This window comes from Cervus canadensis, chromosome 1 (genome assembly GCF_019320065.1).
Source record: "Cervus canadensis isolate Bull #8, Minnesota chromosome 1, ASM1932006v1, whole genome shotgun sequence".
Taxonomy (NCBI): Eukaryota; Metazoa; Chordata; class Mammalia; order Artiodactyla; family Cervidae; genus Cervus; species Cervus canadensis.
Genome location: NC_057386.1, coordinates 65,333,680 through 65,345,915, shown reverse-complemented (window position 1 = coordinate 65,345,915; position 12,236 = coordinate 65,333,680). Strand labels below are relative to the sequence as shown.

Below are 12,236 nucleotides of genomic sequence, written 5' to 3'. Positions count from 1 at the left end.
AGTACTGACGCTGGAAGCAGATGGCCTGAATGAGAATTGTGACTCCACTTAGTCACTGTGCCTGTGACATTCTGCATCGTCTTTGGTGGTGGTGGTTTAGCTGCTAAGACGTATCCAAGTCTAGCGACCCCATGGACTGCAGCCTGGGGATAACTATTGGGTTGGCCAAAAAGTTCAATTGGGTCACATTTATGGAAAAACCCAGGTGAACTTTTTTGGCCAACTCAACAATAAACACACTTTGTAGGGTTGTTGTGAATATTTAAGTAAGTCATTACATGAAAAGTGCTTACAACACTGCCTGGCACATAGTAAGTGATTAATGTTTTTAATGATAATTATTATATTTATTATATACATGAAACGTTGCTGGAAGAATGCACTTGGGTCTGTTAACAGGAGTTGCCTCTGGCAGGAGGTCTAGTCCTTATTTTATACCCCTATACTCTTAGAAGAAGAAAATTTTTCAATCATTTTAATCTTTATTAAAATAGAAAAACTGTTACTTGAACACCAGACAGGTGAGGAGACTGGCCTCGGGCAGTGCTGGCAGGGGAGGTGGAGGTGATGGTCTGCGTTCGGGAGGTTGTTCCCAGGTGGAGTCAGCAGAGCTGAGGCTCAGAATGAGGGTGGCGCCTCTAGGAATTAGGAAGCACCCGTCAGGGTGGGGGTCACTGAAGCAGGGGAAGAGGGCCTGAGGGGAGAGAAGGGAATGACATATCATTTGTTGTTCTGAAAATTCAGTATTTATGGGTGTGGAGTTAATCTGTCTTCCCAGAACGGAAAAAATACACCCTCATTCCCACACACACCTGTGGCTTTCTGAACTATAACGGAGTTTTCTCATTTTCAGCTGCTTGCCCATTTCCCCTTCCTCCTGCATTTCGCTCAGGAGGTTTTTTAAAGTGCTACAATCGACTAAGAATAAAACAGGAACTTGAAAGGGTTTAATATGTTTCTTATTGCACATGCCTAAGAAGCTGTAATTAACAGTGTTAGTAGATTATAGACAGTCTGCTGACCTTGACCTGATACCCTGTTGTTCAGGTGAGACAGTGATGACGGGACTGTCCTGGGCATGGTGGCAGGCTGGGTTCCCTCCCTGACAGTAGTGCTGGACATGGACCGTCAGTACTGCCACTGCACTGCGCGGCTTCTGTGTCTGTAGGGTGGCCAGGAAGGTGAGGGCTCTCATTAAGGAGGTTTTTTAAAATTAACTTATTTTTGGCCGCACTGGGTGTTTGTTGTTGCGTAGGCTTTCTCTCACTGCAGTGAGCAGGGGCTCCTCTTCGTTGTGGTGCACAGACTCCTCACTGCGGTGTCTTCTCTTGTTTTGGAGCATGGGCTCTAGGCACGTGGGCTCCAGTCGCTGCGGCCTGAGGGCGCAGTAGCTGTGGTTCCCGAGCTCGGGAGCGCAGGCTCAGGAGCTGTGGTGCACAGGCTCAGCTGCCCCATAGCATGTAGGATCTTCCTGGACCAAGGCTCAAACGCGTGTCCCCTGGGTTTACCCCCTTCCGCTACCAAGGCTTCTGAATGAAGCATCTTGTGATGAAGTATGTCTTTGTTAAACTCGTATTAATGTTGGTGAAATCTTCCTAAGGCATGTTTATTCGTGGCATATGGATTCCTATTCACTTTACCATCAGGGAAGTCCAAGGAGATATGTTTTATAGGAGGCTCTTCCCACCCAAGTATCACCTGAGCCACCTGTCTCGTTCCTCTGGAAGTCCCAGGGACTGAGTCCCAGGGACTGCAGGGGAGCAGGGTCGGGGAGGGCGTGAGCCCAGGCTGGGGTCGGGGAGTAAGGACAGCAGCCTTCCCCTGGTAGATCTGCCTGGAAGACTAGAATTAAGTAGAGCTGCTGGTGACATTTTGGGGGTTCTTGGTGGAGCCCCATCAAGTTTCTGTCATAGTGGTGTTGCAGTCCAGAGTTTCTGGATGTGGTTGGCACTGTCTCCAGCTTTGTTTTGTAAGCAGGGGCTCTCTATTCGAAGAATTCATTGACCTCCCTGTGTCATGAACAGTGACTCAGGAGCTCCGCCCACTCCCAGGGAAGGGGAAGTTGGGGCCAGTCTTGACACACAGATGGAAGGTGTCTCCTGGGCTCTAAGGTGCCTCAGTGACAGCATCTGTGTTTGTAGTGGCAGAAATAGTGCCAGGACTCTGTTACTTGTCAGCGTGGGGAAGAGGCTTAGGTTTGCTTTTCCCGTTTCTCACAGATAGCGTCTGCCTTCTTACAAAGGTTTAGCCTCTCCCACTACCAAGGCTTCTGAATGAAGCACCTTGTGATGGAGTATGTTTTTGTTAAACCCATATTAATGTTGGTGAAATCTTCACAAGGCATGTTTATTCATCAGGGGTTATGTGCTTTTGTCAAAAACATGCCATGGTTTAGAGGCATCATCAATAGCTCCACTGGGGGAAATAGAAAATTCTCATTGATTTTGCTTAATGGACCACTTTTATGGTGAAAATGGAAAACATCTTCAAGTAATTTTATTAATGCCAGATTTATTTTCTGGATTTTCCTTGTCTTCAGTCAACTCAAATGAAAAGCATATTATTTTTCTAGTGACCCAAATTAGTTGAAGCTTCTTTTTGTCTATTTTTTTTAAATGAACTGCTTTTACAGTCTAAGGGAATTTCTTGTTTAAGGAAACTTGGACACACCGGACTCCAGTTCCCCAAATTGAGCACTGAGTCTCTCCCCTCCATAGCTTAAAGTTGTGGCTCTAAAATTATAGCCAAGGCCTCCTTCACCTCTCATATTCTCTTTTTTTAAAAAAAATATTCATTTATTTGGCTGCTCTGGGTCTTAATTATTGTAGGAGGGATCTAGTTCCTTGACCAGGGATAGAGCCTGGGCCCTCTGCACTGGGAGTACAGAGTCTTGTCCATCGGTTCTGTGACCACCCCCCACCCCCCCTTCTCAATGCTGCTGTTGGTAAACATAGTTTGTAGGTATTTGCTATTCTTTAACAACAGGAAGACTTTGTTAAACTTTTGATGGCCGCTAATGTTTGCATGACACCCTATAGAGCATGAGGGCTTCTCTGATGGCTCAGTGGGTGCAGTGTAAGAGACACAGGAGAAATGGGTTAGATCCCTGGATGGGCAAGATCCGCTGCAGAAGGGAATGGCAACCCACTCTGGTATTCTTGCCCGGAGAACTCCATGGACAGAGGAGCCTGATGGGCTACAGTCTTGGCATTGTTGGCTATAGCATGCACCATCAGGGAATGAAGAGTGCCATGTTTTAAAGCATTGGCAGCCCCAGGAGATACAGAAATAGTATGAAAAGTACATTTCGGTTTTAAAAATTAAATCACTTGTCATTTTTTCTAAGGTCCATGATAATTTTCAAAGTATTAAAACTGCTCAGGGAGTCAAAATACTAGCTCCCAAAGCACGGGTTTCTGCTTTGTCTTTGTGGCGGTGGTATGCCTCGTGGTTTGGTTTTGAGGCACCAGTCGACCTGGTCCCCTCCGCTGCACTTGTCTGAACTTGATTTGCCCCCAATGCCCCCGCCGCAGCCCCCTGACTGCTTGGTCTTCAGGAGAGACGGCTCCTGCGCCCAGCCGGCCCTGAGCCTCGTGTCCTTCCGCAGGCCCGTTCATCAGCGTCGTCTTGTCCAAGCTGGAGAACATGCTGGAGAACTCGCTGCACGTGAACTTGCTGCTCATTGGCATCATCACACAGCTGGCCAGCTACCCGCAGCCCCTCCTGCGATCCTTCCTGCTCAACACCAACATGGTCTTCCAGCCCAGCGTGCGCTCCCTGTACCAGGTACCGCCCGGCGAGAGCCTGCGCACACCTGCTGCCAGAGGCGTGGCTGATGCACAGCCCCCAGCCCCGCCCCCGGCCCCGCCCCGTGGGCCTGCGCACACCTGCTGCCAGAGGCTTGGCTGATGCATAGGCCCGCCCCCGGCCCCCCACCCCGGCCCCGCCCCATGCGCCTGCTGATGCATAGGCTCTGCCCCCGGGCCCGCCCCGTGTGCCTGCGCACACCTGCTGCCAGAGGCGTGGCTGATGCATAGGCCCAGCTCCCGGCCCCGCCCCGTTCGTCTGCACACAGCTGCTGCCAGAGGCGTGGCTGATGTGCAGGTCCCGCTCCTGCTTCCGGCCCCGCCCCTCTCCCCTGCTCTCATTTGCTCTCCAGCCCGGTCCTTTTACGCTGGTTGTGTGGATCATTCTAGACAAACTGAAGATTTGAAGCTTGTTTGATTTGATGTTTTGAGAGCACCACTCCCCCCAGAACACCCAGGCAGTTAAAACCCCGTCGTTCCTGCAGTGGGGGCTGTGCCTTACAGATGTCCTGATAACGCAGAGCAGAACTCCGTGCTGAAGTATTAGCGTCATTAGTGCTGGTTTTGACAGGTCCTCGCGTCCGTGAAGAATAAGATTGAACAGTTCGCCTCCGTGGAGAGAGACTTCGCTGGCCTCCTCATACAAGCCCAGCAGTACCTGCTCTTCCGCGTGGACCTCTTCGATCCGAGCCCCGAGACACCCACCAAAGGTCAGCGGGGCCCTCCCCTGTCCCTCCCTGTCAGCTGCTCCCATTCCCCCAGCCTCCCGACTTGGGGTCCTGGGTGCTGCACCAGCTCCTGGATGCTAAAAGCATCTCAGAAAAAAAAAACCTCAAAAAACATTTCCATTTTTACCCTGAGTGTCCTTAAACCAAAAGGAACATCTGCCCCACCCATACGCAGCCTGGTCCCACTTTGGAGGGTCTAGCAAGACATTTGTTTTCCTAACCTAGGGTAGTTCAGGGCAGGACTGATGTGGGAGCTGTTTCTAGAATAAATGACTTGTCCAGACAGAAGCCTTATGTGCACAGTTTGGTTGGTCCTACCCCAAGGAGGGCATCCATTGTACTTATTATGTTTTCAGAGACTTTTGAGCCCCAAATAAATGTGCTTTAGGGCTCCAGAAGGTGAAAACCATTCATCTGGAGCAAGAGAAGTAAAGTTAATGTGCACCTTAAACCTTCCAAGATGCCTTTCCATGGGCTCTGGAGGGCTGGTCGATCAGGTGATGCGGTTAGGAACCTGAGGGGCCCTGCTGGCCACTGGGCCTGGGGAAAGGGCTGCCCAGCCTAAATTAAGCTCTGGTCACACAGATTTGACAATAGCTGCCTGTCTTACTGAGCCAGCTTCTGTTCATCTCCCTTGAGACAAGTCAGGCTTCTCTGTGGCTGGCGGACAGCAGAGAGAGCATGGCTGTCGGTCCGGGGCTAAAGCACGTGATGGGAAACACGATTTGCAGTGAGAGGCAGGAGTGTAATCCAGAGCAGTGTTACACCGCTGAGGGAAGCTGGGAAGGCCCCGCCCTCTGACGGCAGGCCCTGGCCACCGTGTAGCTGTCTGTTCTTGGTCCCTTCTCTTCACGGGACTTAGGCCTCGACTCTCAAGTGAAGATTTGTCTTCCATCTCTCGAGTCCTTTCTGACTGCAGAATTCAGGGTGTGAAAGGTGATTAGAACACTGCAAGACAGACTCTGAAAGAAAGGAGGCCCTGTGCCACTGGCGACGTGAGGGGGAAGCTTCAAGCACGGGCCGTGGAGACGAGCTGGTGGCCAGTCTTGGAGGAGAGCCCCCCGTCTGTAGGAAGGTGGGCTGCAGGTTCCCTGTGGCCTCTGCTAGCCTCGGGACAGTCAGCCTGTTGGCTTGTCCCTCCTGAGCAGGGGGCGCGCTGCCGTGACTCACCCTGAGAGAGCAGTGTGCGTTAGCTTTTGTGCGTAATAAACCACCGCAAAAGACTCCAAACACAGTGATCACACGTGCTCGTGAGTCTGTGTGGTTGCCAGGTGGATCTGCTGCTCTGGGTGAGCATGGCTGCTGCTGGCAGGACTTGCTCAGCGTGGCTGGGCGTCTGGGATGGCCTGCCTCACACCGGTGGCTGCCAGCCGGGGTGATGGGGTGATGGGGTCTGTGTTACTCATCATCCAGTGGGTTTGCCCTGACTTGGCAGCTTCATGGCTGTAGGGTAGTGGGAGCAGAAGACACAGTCTCTTGGGGCCCCAGATGGGGACCCCCCCACCTAACAGGTTGATTCTGCTGCATTCTGTTGGCCAAGCCACTGGGTCAGCCCAGCTGCAGGAATGGAGCAGACCACCCCCACCCCCCGATCCCCCAGATGGGAATAGCTACACAGGATCATGGCCATGTGCAGTCTCCAGACAGAAGGCGACTCGAGTCTTCTTGTGCTGCGCTCCGGGCTTGGTCTTTATTTGTACTTTGCAGTTTGTAAAGTGCTTTCACAGACAGTTTTCCTTTCCAGACAGCAGTGTGCAGTGGACATGCAGGGTACTGTTAGCTTCGTTTTCATAGAAGGGGGCTGAAGGTATTGGCCCAGAGAGGTCAGCCAGGTGCCTGGTTCAGAGAGTCTGGGGCTCATGCCCTGACCAGCCTCCTGGACCCACACAATCCTGGTGCAGATGGCGGCATTGTGGGGTGGAGGGGTCACTCAAACCTTGTGCTCCTGGCTTCAGACTGTGTGACGGCAGTGGCTACGGGATACGTGCCCAGGGGGTCTTGTTCCCGCCTCCTAAGGTGGTCAGTTAGGCAGCTGTGGCGGATGATTTCTAAGGCCTGTGACTCTCAGGGGACGTTGACTTGTAGGAAGTGTCTCTTGGGATAGAAGACTCCCCTTTGATGGAGTTTTTCAGATTAACCTCCTAATTAACCTCTCTCAGGTTAGTAAAGTGACACTCTCTCCTCAACTTTGAAAATCTTTCAACTCACAGAATGACCAAGGTCTCTGTCCCTTGTACAAACCTGACTCGTGTGTGACATGATTGCTTATAAATGAGATGGGCCTGGGAGCCTGGTTCTCAAGGGGCACAGGACAGTGAGTGATCAGAATCCCGTGAGAGGCGCATTCTGGGGGGTCTAGTGTCCGCGCACCTTTTCTGACGCCCTTACGGAGGTGCCGGGTAACTCATTTCTCTAACTTCTCCAGTCTTCCCAGCAGCATCCTGAAAACCCTTTGCTGTAGCTTTTCAGACCCAGGGCAACATTTTAGGAAGCCACTCCCGGTTCTGGCATTTATACTTCCTTTCTTTCCTACTTCTCTATACGACTTTTTAAGGGGTGTATAGTTCATGGACCCGCAGCCTGCGCTGCCCCATCACGTAGGCCCTGGTGAAACCAGCCTCCTCACTAATGCTTCAATCAGAAGCCTGGGTGGACTTCTCTGCTGTACATTGTCTCTCTTGAGACTTTTGATCTGTGAGGCTCAGCCACTTGCCAGGCATTTCATGTTTCCCTCAAATACAAATTCCAAACCACCAAGGTGGTATTTTCTGTTATTCACGTATAGAGTCCTTTCCCTGACTGCTAGTTCTGGAAGGGGTCAGGCAGGTATTATTTCCGTTTTATGGACAAGGACACCAAGCCATTATGTGACTAGCTGGTTGCCAGGTAGGGCCATAACTCGAGTCTCCTTGTTTTTGAGTTGAGTTTCACTCACAGAAAGAACCATGAGTTTTTTATGCTGCTGGGACAGAACCACCGCCAGGACTTCTGCTGGCCTTCTGCCTTCCTCACTGGGCCTACCCCACCTTCATCAGTGAAGACAGTGTTAATTCTTGGATTCAAGCTGGGTAAATGAGGCTTAGCGATGACACTTTTAAAATTCATGGATCAAGCTGGATAAATGATCCACAAAAGCCCTTTGTGGGGAAAGAGTAAATTTGAAAGAGAAAGATGGAGATGAGGACGTGAACCAGCTCCATGGAGCAGCTGACGATGGCGTGTTCTTTCCCTCATTCATTCAGCAAATGTCTATTAGCTTCTTCTGTGGATGAGAGCGTGTGTTGGGGCCCATGAAGGACACACTGTTTAGGGGCTCAGCTCTTAGAAACCTCAAAGTCTAACAGAGGAGTAAGAACAGAAACAGCACCCCCAGGCTGAAGGGCATGCAGACCCCAGCTGGTGAATAAAATGAGTGGGAGGCTCGAACAGGGGGTCACTTCCAAGGGCAGGAAGCGGAAGTGGTTTATAAAGTCAGTGGCCACTGAATTGATGGCAGTGTGATGGCTGACACTTACCAAGGGTCCTTGTGTACATTAAACCTGTTGACTCCATCTTCCTGTGAGTTTGTGAGAAATGAGGACAGGAAAGTACAGACAGGCATACCAGCCCGCCTGCTGTCCCGCAGCCAGTAGGTGGCCGCGTCTGTGCTCTTAACCGCTGTTCTGGCACCTCTTAAACCTGGTGAGGCTTAGGTGTGCAGACACAGCAGGGAACGCCAGGTGGGGGCCAGCACAGGCAGTGTGGGTCTCGGTCTGGTGCCCGTGTCCCATCTCCCTGGGTGTCCCGGCCAGCTTCCTGGGTGGGCCCCGCCGGGTCCCCTGGAGAGCTGGGTGCTGTGGCACTGGAGGGCTGGGGGGTGTCACTCAGGTGTGGTCCCCCAGGGCTGGGGGGCTGGCTGTGTCCCCGGGGATGTCAGCACTTCTGTCCTCACGCTCTTGTCAAGGCATAGTGTGAGTTTCTGCTGAAAGGTAGCAGCAGATTCTCAACAACTTCCCCAGTTCTTTATGGCACGAACTGTGATAAGCTGTAATCTAAAGGGATATTTAAAGCAGTAGAGTGGAGGATTTTTTTTTTTAACACTAAAGACTATAGTAGTGAGATGTGGAAAGTACTATAAATGTCAAGAATTTTTAGTACCATAGTTAAGCAACACTCTGAGAAGAATGTTGAGAAATGGGGCTGAATTCTAAAAAGCAGCCAAAATAATGAAGAGCTTGAATATAATGATTTATAGGGAGTAATGAGTCTGTTGGAGAGGGGGACAGAGGAAGACATAAATAATTCCTATTGCTAGGAACGCTGGAGATCTTCAGGAATTAAATAGGTAAGTTGAACCATTTTAATTGGTAAACTGATTTGATAGGAAAATGCAAATCACTTGGGTATGCAAAATTTGGTTCATATCATCTTAGATGAACATGATTGAAACTTAGATTGAAACTCCTGGAAATCTTGCTTGAATGGAAGGTCCAGGCCACCTGCTGCTGTGAGATGCCCACAGTGGTGGAAAGTTCCCAGTCTGGCCTGACGAGCCTGCAGCTTTCGCTCCATTGTGCCAACCTTGGAAAGGCTCCATCCATTCTGTTCCTCCCAAAGGCTGGAGGTCCCACCCACAAGCGGGTGGGGATCGGGGCAGGAAGCCCTGGAGGCCGGAGCCCTGACCCAGGCCGTGGGCAGTGTGGGGTGTGTGACTCAGGCCGCCTTCCACAGCCCTGTGGGGTGGTCCTGGCTCAGCCGGCTAAGGGAGGATGGTCACTCCAACCCCAGGAGGCCAGGAGGGCAGGTGGAACCCCTGTTGTCCTAGAGAACCGTCACGCTCACCCGAGTCTTCACTTGGCTGACTCAGCGGGAGGAGATACCTTTTCCCTCTTTCCCCTTTGCCTCGCCCTAGGCACAGACGGTTCCTGATAAACTTATATTCTTGCCACAGTTTCTGCTTGTAGAGCCTCATGTGGGAATTGGGGTAAAACTCTCCTGTTACATGCCTGATGCTGGAGCTGATCTGCTGGGTGGATCTGAGTGTCTCGGAGGGAAGCAGAGGGGGGCTGGGGCCGTGTCTTCAGACTCCAGTCAGGGTGGGAACTGAACATGCACACCCCCCGCCCCAAACACACACACGTCACTTAAGGGGTGGACAGAGGGCTTCCGGAGGCTCCTCACCACGGCTGCCTGCCTTCTGGTTTCAGATCCCGTTTCGGACGCCTCCAGGACAGGAAGCGGCAAGAACTTCTTGGATGGCCCCCCGAGAGTGCTTCAGCCCTTCATGACGAACAGAGCCAAGGTGTCGGGGGCGCCCCCCAGCCTGCCCCCGCCGGTGCGGGACACCATGCTGGCAGCCGCCCTCTTCCCCGAGTTCCTGAAGGAGCTGGCCGCCCTGGCCCAGGAGCACTCCATCCTCTGCTGCAGGGTCCTGGGCGACCCGGACGACGCTTGCTGGTAGTCTGGAATAGAGGTTCTGGTCTTCTGCGGTCTAGTGTCTTGACTGAATGTTGAATGCAAAGCTGCTCACAGACATCTCTACTTGGAGACTTCCTGACGACACTTGATTCTGGGGGAGGGGGCCTTCTGAGCACCTCCTCTCTCTCCAGCCAGGTTTCCCCACCTTGTCTGCCCACTGAAGTGGTTGCTCCCTTGGCAGGCTTCCTGGGCTCCGTTTGTTTCCTCCTCAGGAGGGCTTGGTCCTTGCTCTCCTATCCCTTTGAGTGGGAGCACAGGTCCACCCAGTGACCCCCAGGCCTCAGTGGCTTCTGGAGGTGCCTGTGCCAGAGGGCTGGTCCTCCAGCAGCATGTGAACACATACCTGCCCCTGCCGCCTTCCGCATCGTGACCCCCTCTTACAAAGGGAGGAGTAAAGATGGAGCCCCTCTTGCCTCCAACTCAAGCCCGCATCATCCGTCCTTTTGCGTGTTGCTTCCAACACTTGTATTCCATCCAACACATGTTGCCTTACCCTTATGGTGCAGGCAAATCCATTGGTCTCAGCTCTCTGCCCAGGAAGTCAGGTATAGCTGGAGAGAATGTGGAATGCAGGGAAATGTCTCGTTTGCTCGAGAGCTTTCTTTACTCATTATATCACCACCTAAACACTGAAAATAGCCTTATTTTAGTAAGATTTGCACACAATGAACTCTGCCTATGCAAACTGTTACTTTGGTTTTTAGGACTCTGATCAACCTAATGAACAAAGCATGGTATCTGATGCTTATGTAAGAAGACAGCCATTGTTATTTTTTTAAGTGTTTTATGAAAAACTGATTCATTTGTGAAACTATCTCATGGTGGGTATTTTTGGGGAGTATGGAGTGGGGGAAAGGATAAAGGTAAACTAAATACAGTCTGTACAAACCTTGGTAATTACTTAAAAATCTGTTTGCTTTTTCTAATATGTTGCACTTTGTAGAGAAACAGGAACTGTACAGCCTCTTTGGGAACTGGGATGCAGGGGCCAACAGGTCATAGGGAGCCCCGCCAAGCCAAGTGCCTGCTGGGGCCTCGCTCTGCACAGAGACGCCGCCTTCTGAGTAATGGGGCTCATTAGAAGGCCCCATCGTGATGTATTAGCGCATCTCTGCTCTGCAGCCCACTCCGCCAGGCATAATTAAACTCAGAGCCTCGGTCTACTCCCACGGAGAGGGAGAAGCACACAAAATAATTGTGGGCTAAAAAAAACAAGACCATAAACAACTGATATTCATGGATATTATTAGATTCCACTGCCCTGTACTGTACGCAGGTGAGAAGCTTGGAACTAGGATGAGCTCTGTTTGGAAGGAAATTGGAAGCCCCAGGTCTCCCTCCTCTCTTTGTGGGTGTCTTGCTGAGACCCTGGCGGCAGCGCTGGTGTGGGTTTTAATCAGGCCCTAGTACAGCAGGGGCATGAAGGGGAGAAGCGCGTGAGATGCTGCGGAGCTGAGGCTGCCGTTGTGTTCAGGGACCTTGAGGCTGCTCTGTATCCAAAGCAGGCAAGTTCCCCCCGGGATGAGGCCCCTGGAGCGCTGGCTGGGGCCAGGGGACTCCTCGGAGCCAGCCTCACAGTCTTCGGGTCTAGGTAAGGAGCCAGAGCTACGGAGCCACTGTGCGTTCTGACTGTTTGCCTGTCTAGAAAGGTGGCTTGCCAGCTGCGGTGCACATTGGCCTGCTCTTGGCTTCCCAGTGCCCACTCGTATTGCACAAGTTTCTACTGGAAAAGAAAGTGTCTCGGAGGCGGAGAGAGAGGAGCAGAAGGATGGAGTTTTGGCTGTAATTTATTAGCTTCCAGTTTTGTTTTGCACAAGTTATTTATCTTCCAGTTTGGACTCACTGGGTATATAAGATGCTCAAGTTACATCCGGAAGCCATATCCGTTAGCTTTCCGGTGTGATTTACCCTGTTCTCCATTATCTGGTGATGGTGTGGGGTCTTTTTCTTGCTTTATTATAGGAAACTACAGTCCCCAATGTGGAAGACACTCTCTGGGGAAGAGTATGTATTTAAAGTAGGTACTGAAGTAGACTTAGAGGAGGATGGAGGTGACCCGAGTCTGCAGTGAGAGGCAGGATTAACTCCCATGGTAGGTGCTGGTAGCGAGCCCACAGGACAGCCCTGTCTGTTTGGAGGCAGACACTAGTTCGGGTTTCTGGATACATTGCAGCCTGCCACCGGAGTATTATGTCCAGGGTTTCTCAAAATGAGGTCAGAAAGGAACCTGGAAGTACATTCGTGG

General features: G+C 51.5%; 1 protein-coding gene across 4 annotated transcripts in view; it reads left to right on the top strand.

Annotated features, from left to right (window-relative positions):
• Positions 1 to 10,919, top strand: part of FHIP1A (FHF complex subunit HOOK interacting protein 1A) — a 288,999-nt gene extending 278,080 nt beyond the window's left edge. For all 4 annotated transcript variants that reach the window (XM_043484596.1, XM_043484579.1, XM_043484588.1 and 1 more), the window contains 3 exons: positions 3,608 to 3,786; positions 4,378 to 4,516; positions 9,721 to 10,919. In XM_043484596.1, coding sequence (XP_043340531.1) covers positions 3,608 to 3,786; positions 4,378 to 4,516; positions 9,721 to 9,974 — 572 coding nt within the window. In that variant the 3' untranslated portion in view covers positions 9,975 to 10,919. The remainder of the gene's footprint in view (positions 1 to 3,607; positions 3,787 to 4,377; positions 4,517 to 9,720) is intronic.
• The last annotated feature ends 1,317 nt before the right edge of the window (positions 10,920 to 12,236 follow it).